Below are 15822 nucleotides of genomic sequence, written 5' to 3' on the forward strand. Positions count from 1 at the left end.
TAAATTAAAATAAGATATATTTTTAGATTTTTTACAATGATAATTATTTAAAAATAATAAAACCAAATATTTTATAACTTAAATAAAATTTAATTAAACTTAAACTTAATATTATATTAAACATATAATATATATATAATATTTTGTTGTCACTGCCAAATTCAAAAACTAGAACAAACATAAACTTAAATAAAAATTAATTAAAATATGTAGTTTTAAGATATTTTAAATAATTAAATCATATTTATTTAAAAATAATAAAGACATACATAACATTTTTTTATCTTTTAAATTTGTGGGATAATTTGTTTTTTAACAAGTGATTGGAGCTTTTTTTCTTCATCAAATTCACCAAAGGACATTGTGAGATATATATATTACTGTCTACACTAAGACTTTTTCTATTCTTATTTTATTTCTATTATTAATTTCTTTTTAAATATTATTGTATTTTATATATATATATCATGTAGCCATGTAAATATATATCTATGTCAATGTTGTATTTATGTGTCATATATGTTTAGATTATTGATATAAATATTTATATATACTATAGAACTATAATTCATTCTATTATATATATATATATTTAAATAATAGTGAACTTATTTTTATGGACAATGTTTACAATTTTAAAAATAATAAAACATATATTGCACGTTCTTTCTATCCAGTGTGTATATATATATACTAGGTAGAAACAATGTGCAATACACATTTTCTTAGTTTTAAAGTTGTAAATATTGTCTATAATTTTAATAAAAACTGGTTCACTGTTTTTTTTAAATATATATATATAATAGAATGAATTATAGTTCTATAATATATATAAATATTTATATCAATAATCTCTACATATATGACATCTAAACTCAACGTTGACATAGATATATATTTACATGGCTACATGACATATATATAAAATACAATAATATTTAAAAAAAATTAATAATAAAAATAAAATAAGAATATAAAAAGTTATAGTGTAGACAGTAGTTTCTAATGTATCTCACAATATCATTTGGTGAATTTGATGAAGAAAAAAAGCTCAAATCACTTGTTAAAAAATAAACTATCACACAAATTTATAAGATAAAAAAATTATATGTATGTCTTTATTATTTTTAAATAAATATGATTTAATTATTTAAATTATCATAAAATATTAAAAATATCATATTTTAATTAATTTTTTTTGTTTAAGTTTATGTTTATTCTAGTTTTTGAATTTGGCAGGGACAACAAAAGATTATATATTATATGTTTAATATAATATTATGTTTAAGTTTAATTAAATTTTATTTAAGTTATAAAATATATGGTTTATTATTTTAAAATAATTATCATTGTAAAATATCTCAAAAATATCATATTTTAATTTATTTAATTATTTATTTATTTAATTTTATTTAAATTTAAGTCATATTTACAATCTATCGTTAAATATACGAATATTTTATTAAATATAAGAATATTTTAATAAATATAATTAACTGAAAAAAATAAATAATTCTTAAAACAAAAAATTTCATTATCTATACACTTAGAAGAGATATATAAATAAGAAAGTAAATCCTGCCTTTTTCTCTAAAAATCCAAGCAAAAGTAGAAGAAAGGTTGGCAAAGTTGTGTTAACGCTTTTCCAGTAAGGTCAATGTTAGATTTCATAGTCAATATTATCTTGTAAAATTTGATTTATAATTTCCTTTATATCTGTTATATATAATTTCTGATTTAGACATTCGTACTGCAATGGAATATCATTCAAATCCATCAAATTTTACCCGAAAAAAAAGAAAAAAGTCTCCATCAATTTCTTCTTTTCTAGTATATTATTCTTGTTATTGCATACTTATTAATTAGGCTAATTTATTTGATTTGGTAATCAATAATTTGTATTTGAAGCTCGGTCAAGGTGGGGTTCTTCTCATATTACCATCAAGTTTGGTTTGTTACAAGGATTGTTCTTGTAAGCTTGTTTGGTTGGCCTGGATCAACATGTGAATGGAATCATACATTTAATTCCATTGTTTGATTTGTCATGAAAACTCTTGGAATGCCTTTCTATAGTAACCCTTATTCCATCACTTGTGTAGGAATTATTATTCCAGTCGTGTTAGAGAAAATAGTATTGTTCCAATGGAAATAGTAAAAATCAAGTACAACTTTAGACAAAAAGATATAATGGACAATGTGATAGATGAAATAAGTATTACAACTTTATTGTAAAATGTACAAATAAATAGAAAGATGTAGAAAAAGAAAGATACAATTCAAAGCATAAATAATACAAGTAAATAGAAATAGAAGATGATATACATAAAAAAAGATACAACTCAAGAACAAAATAATACAAGCAAATAAAGATTGCAAAATGAAATAAGAACAAAGAAGAAAGACATTTCCTTTGAATAGCCAAACACATGCAACTACCTGTAAAGCATGTGACCTCCTCGACACATGTCAAGCCCTGATGCTTAGCGAGGAGCTAGTCAGTATGAACTATACTTGGCCAACTCCAACTTTATGAAACAACGGGGAAGTATCCGAGAATCGTCGAGGGTCTCAAGTGTCCCATCCTAAGAGAGAAGTCCAAGAGACGAAGTCTGAACAAGACATTTCCTTCTTGAGAGAAGCGAGGGACCACCTTCATCTGCATGCCCACCTACTACTGACATAAATGGTGGTTGGCTAGGAAGGTGGGTGTCCCCTCTGTACAACCGACAAAGAACAATGTCAAAAGATCAGGATCACCCTTGGGAATCGGTGGTGTGCTGCCTGATATTAGTTGCATATCTCTGTTATTACTCCATAATATTCTCTAGGCATTGACCTCTCAAGATGAGTTGTAACATTGATATTGTTTCCTAACTTAGCTTATTTGTTTTCTAGTTTAGTTATGCTATTTATGTAGTTATTCTTGTTGTACACGACTCATAGAATTAGTTCTGTTTATATATGAGGCTATTTGGCCATATTCAATAAGAGAAAATAAAATACCACAAAACTCTTCATGGTATCAGACCAAGTACCATCGACGCCAATTTTTTTTTTTTCCGATTAAAATCTTCAATTTTTTCCAACGAAATCTGATTATCGACATCTCACCATGGGTGATGACAAGACCACCAAACCTCTCGATTTCACATCATCGTACTACCTTCATCCCTCCGACGGACCACAACTCATAATATGTCCTATTGTGTTACGTGGTGATAACTACAATGAATGGGTTCGTTCGATGCGCAATAATTTTTGTGCAAAGAATAAGCTCGGCTTCCTTGATGGAATCGTGACGAAACCAAAGGCCGGCACTCCAGAAGAGCCATTATGGGTGACGGTAAATTCCACACTCGTTGGATGGATTCATAATACTCTAGATCCAAGCCTCTGCTCTTCCGTTCCCCAACCTGACGATGTTAAGGACACGTGGGATGATCTCCAACAACGTTTCTCGATAGGAAACGGTTCGAGAATCCATGAGTTAAAGATTCTTTTGGGTGCTTGCAAACAGCGTGGGCACTCGGTTGTGACTTACTACAATGATTTGCGGAAAATATGGGATGAACTTGCGGGATATTCTACTGTTCCGAAATGCACTTGTGTTGTTGCTCCTGCATTTGCTCAAGAGAAGGAGAATGAAAAAGTACATGACTTTCTTGCTGGTTTGGATTTCGCTCTTTATGGCCCTGTTGTTTCGCACATTTTGATGATGGAGCCTTTGCCGAACTTAAACACTACTTTTGCTAAAGTCGTGACTGAAGAACGTCATCAAACTGTATCTCAAACCCAAGACACTCTTTTTGATGTTGTTGGCTTTGAGGCGCAAGGGGCTGCTAGGGGCTGGAATGATAATCCTCGACCCAATGGTGTTTGCTCTCATTGCACCAAGCCTGGACACACAAAAGAAAATTGTTTTTAGCTGATTGGGTTCTCAGATTGGTGGTATTCTGAGAACCGCGCTAATGGCGGGCAAGGTCGTGGTGGCGACAGGTCTGGGCGAGGTGGAGGAAAGAATGCGGGGAGAGGTGGTCGTGGGCAAGTCGCACATGCCGCAACCACCTTGAAGTCTGATGCTCCGACATCCGTAGATGAGAACGATCGTCGTGGTCTTCCTGGTCTTTCCGATGCACAGTGGGCTTGTTGCGAAAATTAAGCTACGCAAGTATACGTAATCGCAATTTGTAATAAATCTCGATAAGAACGAGTATCGTCCCACGAAGACTGATTTATCAATTACCAAATAATTAATTTTTGGTTTCTATTTGACTAATGAAAAATAGATTTGTGAATTTTTAAAACAAGAAAACAGAATTAAATAAAAATTGCAGAAATCAAATAATATCAAGAACACAAGGATTAAATTCACTGTAAAATAATTAAGAATTCTAATTTTCTCTACTATCCACTCTATTATTCTTTAATTTAATTATTACTGAAATTCTTCTCACTGAAATGATAGGCATGCAAAAGTGTTAACTATTCGAATTAAGAAATAGAAAACTCGACCTAATGTGAATTCCCTATATTTCTATGGTCAATTCAAACAATAGGAAGCAATGAATCCAGCCATAAATCACATAAACCAATTTGATACTCTTGTTTTAAATTGAAATCTATGTCTATTCAATTTTAGCATATTCAAATCTCACTTTTCAGATTTTGATTCTGATTCAAATTCATAATTCATATGTAAAAGGTGATCAATCAATTACATAAACAATAAACACAAATTGAATAGATTTCAGATGAAGAAGAAATAGATAAATGCATTAAATCATAATAGAGTTTCAAGAGAGTCAATTAGAAAACCTAAACAGAAATTTAGTTCATGTTTATCAGTAAGAAATCCATAAACATGAAATTAACATAAACTAAAACTAAAAAAGAAAAGAAAAGAAAAGAACTCTAGATGATCAATCCAAAAGCCTCATTAGCCTCCTCTCTCAGTCCAGATATCAAAAAGTGCCTCCTTCCCTCTCATTTATCGTCCTTTAAACATAATTAGTGTTTTGTTAAACATGAAATGACTAAAATGCCCTTAATTAAAAATCTGCGTTTTTCTATTTTTCAGACATAACCTGCGGTCGCAGGATGTCATTCCTGCGGTCGCAGGATGTCATTCCTGCGGTCGCAGGAATGCTCTAGAAATGCAAAACTCCTCTGAAGTTGAGGCCGCAAGACACACTTCCTGCGGTCGCAGGAAGTACTCTGAAACACATTTTCCATCACTTTTTGTCTATGTTTCCACCATGTTTCCACACCTAAATCACCTAAGTCCTTCGACACCTGAAAAACATACAAAAACAAACGTAAAATAGAACAAAACAAAACAAACACCTAATATTTTTCCTAAAAAATCCCATAGATAAATGAGTCTAAAACTCATTTATCAAGGCTACACTTGTGAATATGCTCAATACTTCAAAAAGGTAGTCTTCTTCAACTGAAAAGTTGAGTGGTAAGTTTGATTCTTTCGCTCAATGGATCATCGATAACGGATGCTCGAATCACAAGACTGGTAACGCTAAATTATTTAGCCAATTGATTGATGTTTCTCCTACTTTCGTTAGGCTGCCTAATGGGATGCACACCATTGCTACTAAAGAAGGCACGATTACTTTGAGCCCAAATATGGTGCTCACTAATATATTATATGTCCCAGATCTTACTTGTAATTTGTTATCAGTGTCACACTTGCTTGCCAACCTCTCTTATACTATCACTTTTAATAATAAGCTTTGCGTCATACAGGACCGTACTTTGAGGACTCTAATTGGAGCGGGTGAACAATGTGATGGGGTTTATTGGTTTCGTCCTACGCGACAACTTCAGGCTTATCAAGCAACTGTTGGCGATAAACGTGACTTGTGGCATCAAAGGCTGGGACACCCTTCTCGCAAAGTAGATTTTCTTTTACCACATATTATTAGTAATAATGGCAATAAAGATGTTCCCGTTATTCATGAACCTTGTGATATTTGTTTAAGAGCTAAGCAAACTAGAAACATGTTTCCTTTTAGTCAAAGTCGAGCAAAAGAGGTTTTTGATTTAATTCATTATGATATATGGGGTGCATATACTTTGCCTGCTAGTTCCGGTGCTCATTATTTTTTAACTATTGTTGATGACTATTCTCGTGCGGTATGGGTTTATTTGATGTCTTCAAAATCTGAGGTGCCTCAACTTATTAAGGATTTTTGCAAAATGGTTCAAACTCAATTTCACAAACATATTAAAATTCTACGAAGTGATAATGGCAAGGAATTTACATGTATTCATCGGTTTTATGCTGATAATGGTATTTTACATCACACTTCTTGTGTCGACACTCCACAACAAAATGGAAGGGTAGAACGTAAACATAGGCATATTCTTAATGTGGCTTGGGCATTACTTTTTCAAGCTGGTCTTCCTATTTCCTTTTGGGGGGAAAGTGTCATGACGGCTGCCTATGTCATCAATCGAACTCCTACTCCATTGCTCAATAACAAAACACCACATGAAATTCTCTTTGGTTCACCTCCTAAATATGATGCCCTTCGAGTCTTCGGTTGTCTTTGTTTTGTTAAAATCAACCTCGTATCAAGGATAAATTTGGCACTCGCTCTCGTCGATGTATATTTGTGGGGTATCCATTCGGTAAAAAGGGGTGGCGTTTGTATGACTTAGAACAAAAGGTGTTTTTTTATCTCTCGTGATGTTTTTTGTGAACATCAATTTCCTTTTGCCAGTGACATCTCTTTACATAATACCGATGATGATGTATTCCAAAGTAAGAAGTATTATGACCATGGCACTCCGTATGAGGATACTTCCCTTCCAAGGGGGAGTGAGGGACAATCAGTTGGGGTCGACGATATTGACGCTGGGAATGAATAATTAATCCCACCGCTTACGGGTGTGGGTAGTGAGGATGTGATTGGTACCACTTCGGCTACTGGGGAGGTTGTGATTAATGAAGATATTGTTCCACAGGAAACTGGTCGCGGACATCGAATCAAGAGACCTTCTAGTAAACTCAAAGACTTCATCACCGACACAGTTCAAGTAATAAACCCTGTCACATCACCTATCAATGCTCCGTCAAAGTCCTCAGGTACTCCATTTCCCATTGCTTATTATGTAAATTGTGATAAATGTGAGACATACTCGTTTTTTGGCAGCAATTACTGCAAGCACCGAACCCACATCTTTTAAAGAAGCTGTTAAGGATCCCGGTTGGCGAAAAGCAATGCAGGAAGAAATAGCTGCACTTGAGCGTAACAAAACCTGGACTTTAGAGTACCTACCCCTAGGGAAGAAAGCAATCGGGTGTAAGTGGGTCTATAAAATCAAGTATCGATCTGATGGTACGGTTGAACGATTAAAGGCACGCCTAGTAGTGTATGGAAATCGACAAGTTGCCGGTATTGACTTCAATGAAACATTTGCCCCTGTAGCTAAAATGGTCACCATTCGCACATTTTTAGCTATAGCAGTAGCACGAAAGTGGGAGCTACATCAGATGGATGTGCATAATGCCTTTATGCATGGAGACCTTGATGAAGAAGTATACATGCAACTACCTCCTGGTTTTAATTCTAATGCTTCAAGTAAGGTGTGTCGATTACGTAAGTCATTGTATGGACTACGACAAGCACCTTGGAATTGGTTTGCTAAGCTTTCAACTGCTTTGAAGAATATTGGCTTTCAACAATCTTATGCTGATTACTCATTGTTTAGCTATTCCAAGGGTGATTTTGCTTTACATGTTCTTGTGTATGTGGATGTCATTATAATCACCGGTTCTTCTTCTTTGGCAATCACGAAATTCAAGCAACAACTGAGTGAGAGATTTCATATGAAAGACTTGGGCATTCTCAAGTATTTTCTCAGCATCGAAGTGGCACGTGGGGCGGATGGTTTGTTTCTTTCACAATGCAAATACATTCTTGACATTATAAGTGAGGCTGGTTTACTTGGAGCTCGACCTGTTTCTACACCCATGGAACATAACCACCATCTTGCCACTATCAATGGTGTTGTCTTTGAGGATCCAGAGAAGTATCGACGACTTGTCGGGCATCTAATCTACTCAACAATTACACAACCTGAATTATGTTATTCTGTACATATTTTAGCTGAGTTTATGGGAGATCCTCGTGTTGAACATTGGGACGCAACTTTGAGAGTTTTGCGGTATTTAAAAGGTTGTCCTGGACAGGGAATTCTGCTGCGCGGGGATAGTGATTTCCAACTCTATGCCTTATGTGATAGCGATTGGGCAAGTCGCCCTCTGACTCGTAAATCCTTGGCTGGTTACTTTATTTTATTAGGTTCTTCTCCTATCTCTTGGAAAACGAAAAAACAGCCAACTGTTTCCCGATCTTCTGTGGAAGCCGAGTATCAGTCTATGGCCACTACTACATGTGAGTTAAAATGATTGAAATCTCTTTTGGCTTGTTTTGGGATCCAACATACGCATCCCATGTGATTGTTTTGTGATAGTCAAGCTACTCTTCACATAGCGGCTAATCTAGTTTTTCATGAAAGAACAAAACATATAGAGATGGATTGTCACTTTGTTCGCGATGCATTGCAAGATGGAACAATTTCTACATCTCATATTCGGACTGGTGCACAACTAGCTGATATTTTGACAAAAGCTCTCGGTACAGCACGATTTTCTCACCTTCTTCGCAAGTTGGGCATTTGCAATCATCATGCTCCAACTTGAGGGGGAGTATTAGTTGCATATCTCTTTTATTACTCCATAATATTATCTAGGCATTGACCTCTCAAGATGAGTTGTAACATTGATATTGTTTCCTAACTTAGCTTATTTGTTTCCTAGTTTAGTTATGCTATTTATGTAGTTATTCTTGCTGTACACGACTCATAGAATTAGTTCTGTATATATATATACATATGAGGCTATTTGGCCATATTCAATCAAAGAAAATAAAATACCACAAAACTCTTCACCTGACATTAACACCACTACCCCGAATGTGGTCATATGCACGTGGACCTAGAAGCCTCTAATGAGTTGCTCGGAAGGAGAAGTTTACTTGGCAAACAAGTCTATGCCTCCTCGTAGGCCACCTTAAGCCCACTTTACTCATTTTTCTTATTGTAACTCAGGATTAACCCTGTAATTGAATTTTTCTATGTACTAAACCTTGATTAAATGGTATTAATCTCCCCACGCTACCTATAAATAAGACTGGGGACTCATTGTGAAGACAAGCTAGTTTGTGTATGCTAAAATGCTACCAAACTTATAAGAGAACTTGATTCAGTGCAATTTCTTTACCTTATTCATGGACTAGGCTTAATTAATAAGGCTAACCACGTATAATCTCCACTATCGTTTTCATTTTCTAGTTTGTATTTCCTATCTTGTCGATGATGAAATCTCGTGACAACACATTCCATATCATTTCATTCCACTGAGCCAATCACCATCAAGTTTCATTGCTAAATGTGGTTTATTCATTAAAAATAAATGAGTAATTAACGGTGAAAATAATAAAGTTATTGGGTTTATACTATTTAAATATCCAAAAAAAATTTATGTCTAGTGTATTGAAATTTTGACACAATGATGCTTGTGTAGTCACTTTTTCTTAGCAGCATAGGCAGTCACGGTTAACTGTCACTTAAACTGCCAAATGTTGATTAAATAAGGTACCTACTACTGTTTAGAAAATATATTTTTAAGGTTAAACAACAAGGATTAGTATTTTAAATGTTGTAAATTTCCACGGCAAATTACTCAAAATAAATAAAAAGAGTCACTAGAAAGAGGTGGTGGCACAAGACAAATTGATCCAACGTCCAAAACGAGAGAGCAAAATTAAACGGCCCAGATGAATCAGCTAATAAAAAAGTTGGACCTATTTTCATTCTTTTCATCAGTTGGTTCCCTTCTCTGCCAAGCCAAGCTTCACTTCAGTCCTTTCCTTTCCAATATTGATTGCAGAGTGAGTAAGCTCCAACCACCGTGCGATCATGGCCTCCGTTTACTCGTTCCTACCTCTCTACTTCCTCTTCGCTTCAATTCAAGGTCAATTTCATATAAATAAGTCAAGTGAAAACCGATTTATTTTTTTTTTGTTAAGTTCCGGTTATTAAATATTTATTTTTTATTGGAACCCTCAATTTTCAAGAAGTTTCAGTGCTCGGCGACGTCGTAATCGAAGACGGGTACACAGTAAAGACGGTGATCGACGGCCACAAGCTCGGGATGAGTCCATACTCGATCATCCTTCGTCCTGGGTCGTCCGATTTTGTCGTACTCGATTCTACTGGTAGCTCTTTCTACAGCGTACCGTTTCCTATGTCTAAAGGTACCGACCCAATTCATCACCATTGTCGTAAAGCTTGAATCTTTTATTGGAAATGGGTTTTAGGGTTTACTGGTTTAAGTTTCAACATTCTGTTATCGACCAGATAATGTGGTTAAACGATTGTCTGGAACCGGTGAAGCGGGGTATGTAGATGGTGAACCGGGCACGGCCCAGTTTAGTAAGCCTCGGAGTTTTGCGATAGATTTGAAAGGGAATGTTTACGTTGCTGATAAAAGCAACAACGTGGTTAGAAAGATCACTGATTCAGGTTCAAAACTTTTCATATATCTCCGTTTATAACGTCATAGGTTGACTGATTTTGATGAGGGAGAAAGTGAAAATTGGTTGGAGTTTAATTTGTGCAGGCGTGACTACAATTGCTGGTGTGAACAAGAAAGTGGGCCATAAAGATGGACCAGTATCAAACGCAACTTTCTCAAATGATTTTGAGCTTGTTTTTGTGCCGGAGATTTGTGCTCTACTGGTCTCTGACCACGGGAATCAACTGGTGAGGCAGATTGATCTTAAGGCTGAGGATTGCCGGAGGGATTCAGGGTCTGGTTCCAGTTCCGGTGAGGCTTTTTTCTTGTTTAAGTGGTTACTGGCTCTTGTTTCAAGCATGACTTTTAATTTAAAAAATTGCAAATATGGAGGGAAAAAATGTCTTCTACTAATATAATACTACAAAAGAATTCGCCAAAATGTCATTTTTTTAATGGAATTTACAGAGTGTTCAAGCGACTATAATGCCCGCTCAGAGTGAAAGATGGTCGTTTGAACCTACCATAAGATCGCTTCATGATCCTTAGATATGATAGTAGCTCTGTGTGACCATAAATGTTACTTTTACTTGTTAATTTTTTTCAAGTAAATTATAGTATTTTCAGCATGTATACTTGGGTTTGCTGGTGGATTTCTTCACAGGTGTGGGAGCAGTTTCGATTTGGAGTGTGGCAGTGGGAGTTGCATGTATACTTGGGTTTGCTGGTGGGTTTGCACTCAGGCCTTATATCCTCCCTCATGTAAGTTTCTTCTTGCACTTTCATGTAATGATAATTTGTTTTCTTTTGTATGTAATCTATAAGAAAATTTGCATACCTGCATAAAAAAAGAACTGTGGCACCTTCGTTTGTAGACAGGGAGGCATGGGGATGCGCAATTTCAGCAGGACATGGAAGCTTTGCCTAACCCATCTGGAGAAGCAAGTTCAGATACTCTGCTTCGCCATCAGAAGCGCAACTGCTAGCTTCTCTTTAGTTTGCTCGCTCTTGGAAAGGCTCTTTTGGCTGAGCCTATCTCATATATCTCTTTTATTTAGAATTGATTATCTAGTGCCCCAAGTTTCCCCAAAGGAACATGGGCCATTGCTTGGTAGTGACAATGTTGGTAGTAGTAGTAAGAGTAGTAGCAGTAGCAGTAGGGAGATAATGAAGTCACAAAAGTATGCCAGTCAACTGAAGGATTTGATAAGTTTTGATGAAAGCTCTGAGTTATCGAACCTTGCGTGTCCCGGAATGGTTGAGCAAAGAGAAGAATATCAGGAGAGGCGTGATGCTGTTAGGTCTGACTGCTCTGGAGAAGGGAAGATAGACAATATGATGAACACTAACATTATGCATTTTGTAGAAAAGGCTAAAGAACCTACCCTGATAGACGCAACTATGTATGGCAACTCCGGTCTCATCAAAAGGAGATGAAGTAGTTGAAACTTTGAAAGCGCTGCTCTACTTCTTGTTGCATTGACTTTTCTATGTTAAACTTATTAGGTTTGTAAATAGTCGCACTTGTATGTGTACTGTCCTGCTTTCTTGTCAGTCACTGTCTGAATTACCTTGAAGTGTACTTGGTTGGTACAAGAAATTTACTTCTAATTAACCAAATTTGTAGTAGAAAAGAAAACAACTTCTGCTGATGTTGACTTAAAACAAAAGTGGCGCTTAAGTAAACAACGATCCATTAAATATTAGGTATGAGATCTTGATCGCTATCACCCTATCATCAACTAGGCTCTTTCAAACATATTGAGCTTTTTTCTTTCTTTATCACTTTCTTCAGGAGCGAACAGAGAAGAGAAATTACATTCAAACAAGAGGGCGGCCCAGAATTTTTTTAATAGCAGTTATGTGCTGAACCAATATTTGAATAACGGCCTTGATTACATTGACCAGATTCAGTATACCTCACACCCCCAATAGACATGGCCTCTACATCTCCAGAGAACCCATGATCAATACTACATATGAGCTAAGACCATAAATTTTGATTTTATACTATGTGCTCCAAAATAAGTCAAAACTAATAATTTCTATTACGTATATATATATCATTCATTTGCCGTAGTTGTAGCCAACGGAATTGATTCTAGATCGAATGTTGTGATGATCATACATGGGAGCCCCATAGTCAACTGGCTTAATGATCACCGCTTGGCGCCTTCGGTCATGCTCCTGAACTGCCCCAAAAACAACTTCGTTGGTTTTTTCCTCGTGTTGCTCATAGTAGGTATGTGGAGCAGATGAGTGATACATGTTATGATGCTGCTGCTGCTGAAGCTGATGCTGATGCTGAAGCTGCTGCTGAAGCTGCTGCTGCTGCTGAAGCTGCTGCTGCTGCTGCTGATGCTGAAGCTGCTGCGGCTGCTGCTGATGCTGAAGCTGCTGCGGCTGCGGCTGCTGCTTCTGCTGCTGAAGGTCATCATCCCAACCATTGTAGAAGGCTCGGCTCTGTCGCAACTGCTGCAGCTTTTCAGCATCCTTGGCCATGAAAGCGTATGTTTTCCTAGGGGTAGGGGTTCTTGTTTCAATGGAAGGAGGCTCATCCTCATCTGGTATGATGAAACTTTCTTGTACAGGCCACGTATTTGAATGCTTTTGCTGTTGTAGATTTTGATATTGATAGTCCAAAGGTTTTCTCCGAAAGCCAGGGAAGACTGCACCCAAAATTTCCATTCCTGATGTTCCAGTGTTAACCAAAAGCCTTCCAAGGGATCCAAAGAACCCCTCTTCTTGTTTCTCCGGCTCATCTTCTGTGGGGATTAAAGGTGGCCTGGCTGATTTTGGAGGCTTCTGATATGCACTTGCTGTAAAGCTTGTATTCTCAGGGCCGAGATCCTGCAGAACCAATAAAATACATATGTAAAAGAATGTTGCACTCTACCAAATGAAATCAAAGAAATTTTGACTTCTGCTAATACATTTTGTTGCCCTCTTTACAAGAAAATTCATCCCCACATGTTACAATACCTAATAACAAAAGGCGGTTTTATGAAACCCTCGCCATAATTATTTTCTCCTAATTTCAGACAATGAAAGTTGAAAAATACTTTGGATAAAGTACTCACATTCTGTGAAGAGACAATTGTACCCACACGGCGTTGCAGTAATGCCAACATGTAACCAAAGAAGCCAGCACCAAGCAGCATTGCAATCCCTGCAACTAGAAAAATAAGCACCTAGAAATTTTGTGCAAAAAAAAAAAAAAATTGATTTGAGAAAAAAAAATCTGGCTGGATAATAGTGTATACCAAGAGGAAAACCAGTTCCATATTGATATGCACAGTCATCGAAATGGAGCTGGATCTCCCTGATAGCTCGATTTCCTCTGTCTATTACAAGTAATGAGCAACTGCTCCCAATGTAAACCACATCAAAATCATCAGAGAACTTTGCATCTTCGCTTGGTCCATCAACATGACCTCCACCACGACCCCATTTCCCACCAGCAATCGTTGTAACACCTAGTAACAGCACACAATTTCATTCATATTGACTATACCAAATTAAACTTTCCAATTCTTAATTTCGAGCAACTTGCTTCAAACAGCTATTGTTACCTTAAAGGTTAGAAAATAATAAACAAAACCCAATTGGCAGAGGACACAAACACAAGTAACAAATGTCGATAGAAATTACCAGCATCACTAAGCTTCCTGATTGCCATATTCGCAGTGTCTGCAATATAAATGTTGCCTCTGTCATCAACTGTAAGACCCTTTGGATGATTCATTTTGGCCTCTCTGGACTTCCCATCCACATGTCCAGAGTACCCTTCAGCAGATCCTGCTACCAGCCTTGGTCTGCTATCTACAGTGTTCCAAATGATGCTCCAAATCATCAACATGAAAGCTAAAGAACAATTATCCAACCAATTAACTCAAATCCACTTACAAAGAGAAAGAGAAGAAGAGATCCTATAAAGGTTACTATTGGCAGAGTCTAGAATCAAAAGCTCCCCGTTTGGTAAAACTTCAACAGAGTAAGGCTCGATCCCAAGCTTGCTTCCATCGAACACTGTCTCCACATTATATCCACTCTCAAACTTCATCAACGGACGACCAGTAGTCGCTGCAAAAGATAAGAATAAATAAAGAGGAAGAGAAAATCTTGGAAGAAGAAGAAAATGTATACATCAGTAGAGATCTATACCTGTTTTTGTTGTTGTTTTGAGTGACCATATAGATTTCATGGCCATAGACAACGCATTTGACACAAACCCAGTAACGATCTCTGAAAATGCAATCAAGAGTAGATGAATAAAAAAGCTCCAAAAACCAAAAACCAGATCATAAAGGGTGTAAAACAAGTAAGAACATTTTCAAGCTCACTTACTAGCTGGTACATTAGTCGAGGCAGAGGAGACACCTCCAAATAAAACCAAAAGAGTGAAACCCAGAACCAACTCGTAGTGACCCATCACTTATAACTTCAAAATGAACCCCAAAAACACCCGGGGAAGACGATATTCAAGCTGCCGGCATTACAAGGAGCCCTAACTCTGTCTGGGTTTTTGCCAAAGTTGGGAGAATATGAATGGTGAGATGGTATCAATGAGTGTGAATGTGGTGGGGTTTTTGAGTTTCGGCAAAACCACTGGCTTTTTAGCCTTCACTTTGAGAGCGCAGTGAGTGTGGAGTGGAATGGAATGGAAATAAAAAAGTCGAAAGAGACAAAGGGAAGGAAAAGGGAATGGGAAAGTAAGGGAACAATAAAGCTCTCCTCTTTCTCTCTGTGAAAAAATTTACATTAAAAAATTAATGAAAATAATAATAAAAAAATTTGAGCTGAGTGACTGGTTTTGAGATTGATTCCAGAGCCCCACAAGAGAGAGAGAGAATCATAAAGCTTTTTTATTGTCTTTTTTTATCTCTCTCTAAAAAAAACCACATTTTCAGCTTTTTAATTAATTAAATTATTTATTTATTAACTACAAAAATTATAAAAAAAAACATTCAGATTCACACCACATTTATTCTCCACCTAAATCCTCACCATGTCTAGAAGTGTTTTCTTTATAGTCACTGTATTTATTACCGTTACAAATGTTTTTTCTTTATTTATTTGTTTAATAATGAGTAGATAGTTTAACCAGAAACCCACATGTTACCTGAATTAAAAAAAATAATTAAGATCTATAATAGGTGATTTAACTTTGTGAGATTTTGTCTATTATTATTTACGAAGAAGAACACTAAAACATGCATGCATTA

At 36.0% G+C, this 15822-nt stretch overlaps 2 protein-coding genes across 4 annotated transcripts; one reads left to right on the top strand and one right to left on the bottom strand.

The window, feature by feature from the left end:
- The first annotated feature begins 9895 nt into the window (after positions 1 to 9895).
- On the top strand, positions 9896 to 12217 carry LOC133822071 (uncharacterized). 3 transcript variants are annotated; one of them, XM_062254280.1, is made up of 6 exons: positions 9896 to 10054; positions 10167 to 10337; positions 10441 to 10605; positions 10703 to 10909; positions 11262 to 11359; positions 11477 to 12217. In XM_062254280.1, the coding sequence occupies exons 1-6, from the start codon at positions 10000 to 10002 to the stop codon at positions 12032 to 12034; spliced, it is 1254 nt and encodes a 417-aa protein (XP_062110264.1). In that variant the 5' UTR covers positions 9896 to 9999; the 3' UTR covers positions 12035 to 12217. The 3 variants fall into 3 exon arrangements, with proteins under 3 accessions (XP_062110264.1, XP_062110262.1, XP_062110263.1); XM_062254278.1 differs by having other exon boundaries at positions 9897 to 10054; positions 10158 to 10337; XM_062254279.1 differs by having other exon boundaries at positions 9904 to 10054; positions 10161 to 10337.
- Positions 12218 to 12397: 180 nt separating this feature from the next.
- LOC133822070 (uncharacterized) lies at positions 12398 to 15289 on the bottom strand. Its single transcript, XM_062254277.1, has 7 exons — positions 14945 to 15289; positions 14762 to 14842; positions 14504 to 14680; positions 14249 to 14419; positions 13861 to 14073; positions 13678 to 13766; positions 12398 to 13447 (listed from the first exon to the last, which is right to left on the bottom strand). Exons 1-7 carry the CDS (start codon positions 15027 to 15029, stop codon positions 12665 to 12667), a joined length of 1599 nt encoding a protein of 532 aa, XP_062110261.1. The 5' UTR covers positions 15030 to 15289; the 3' UTR covers positions 12398 to 12664.
- Positions 15290 to 15822: the final 533 nt, after the last annotated feature.

This window comes from Humulus lupulus, chromosome 3 (assembly GCF_963169125.1).
Source record: "Humulus lupulus chromosome 3, drHumLupu1.1, whole genome shotgun sequence".
Classification (NCBI taxonomy): Eukaryota; Viridiplantae; Streptophyta; class Magnoliopsida; order Rosales; family Cannabaceae; genus Humulus; species Humulus lupulus.

Bases quoted from the DNA above. Each gene is read 5' to 3' on its own strand.
- LOC133822070 (XM_062254277.1), bottom strand. From the start codon at position 15,029: ATGGGTCACTACGAGTTGGTTCTGGGTTTCACTCTTTTGGTTTTATTT. The intron at 14,843-14,944 runs GTAAGTGAGCTT...TTGCATTTTCAG, and splicing joins CTCGACTAATGTACCAGCTA to AGATCGTTACTGGGTTTGTG. The intron at 14,074-14,248 runs GTAATTTCTATC...TGCTGTTACTAG, and splicing joins CAGGAAGCTTAGTGATGCTG to GTGTTACAACGATTGCTGGT.
- LOC133822071 (XM_062254278.1), top strand. From the start codon at position 10,000: ATGGCCTCCGTTTACTCGTTCCTACCTCTCTACTTCCTCTTCGCTTCA. The intron at 10,606-10,702 runs GTTCAAAACTTT...TAATTTGTGCAG, and splicing joins TAGAAAGATCACTGATTCAG to GCGTGACTACAATTGCTGGT. The intron at 10,910-11,261 runs GTGAGGCTTTTT...ATTTCTTCACAG, and splicing joins AGGGTCTGGTTCCAGTTCCG to GTGTGGGAGCAGTTTCGATT.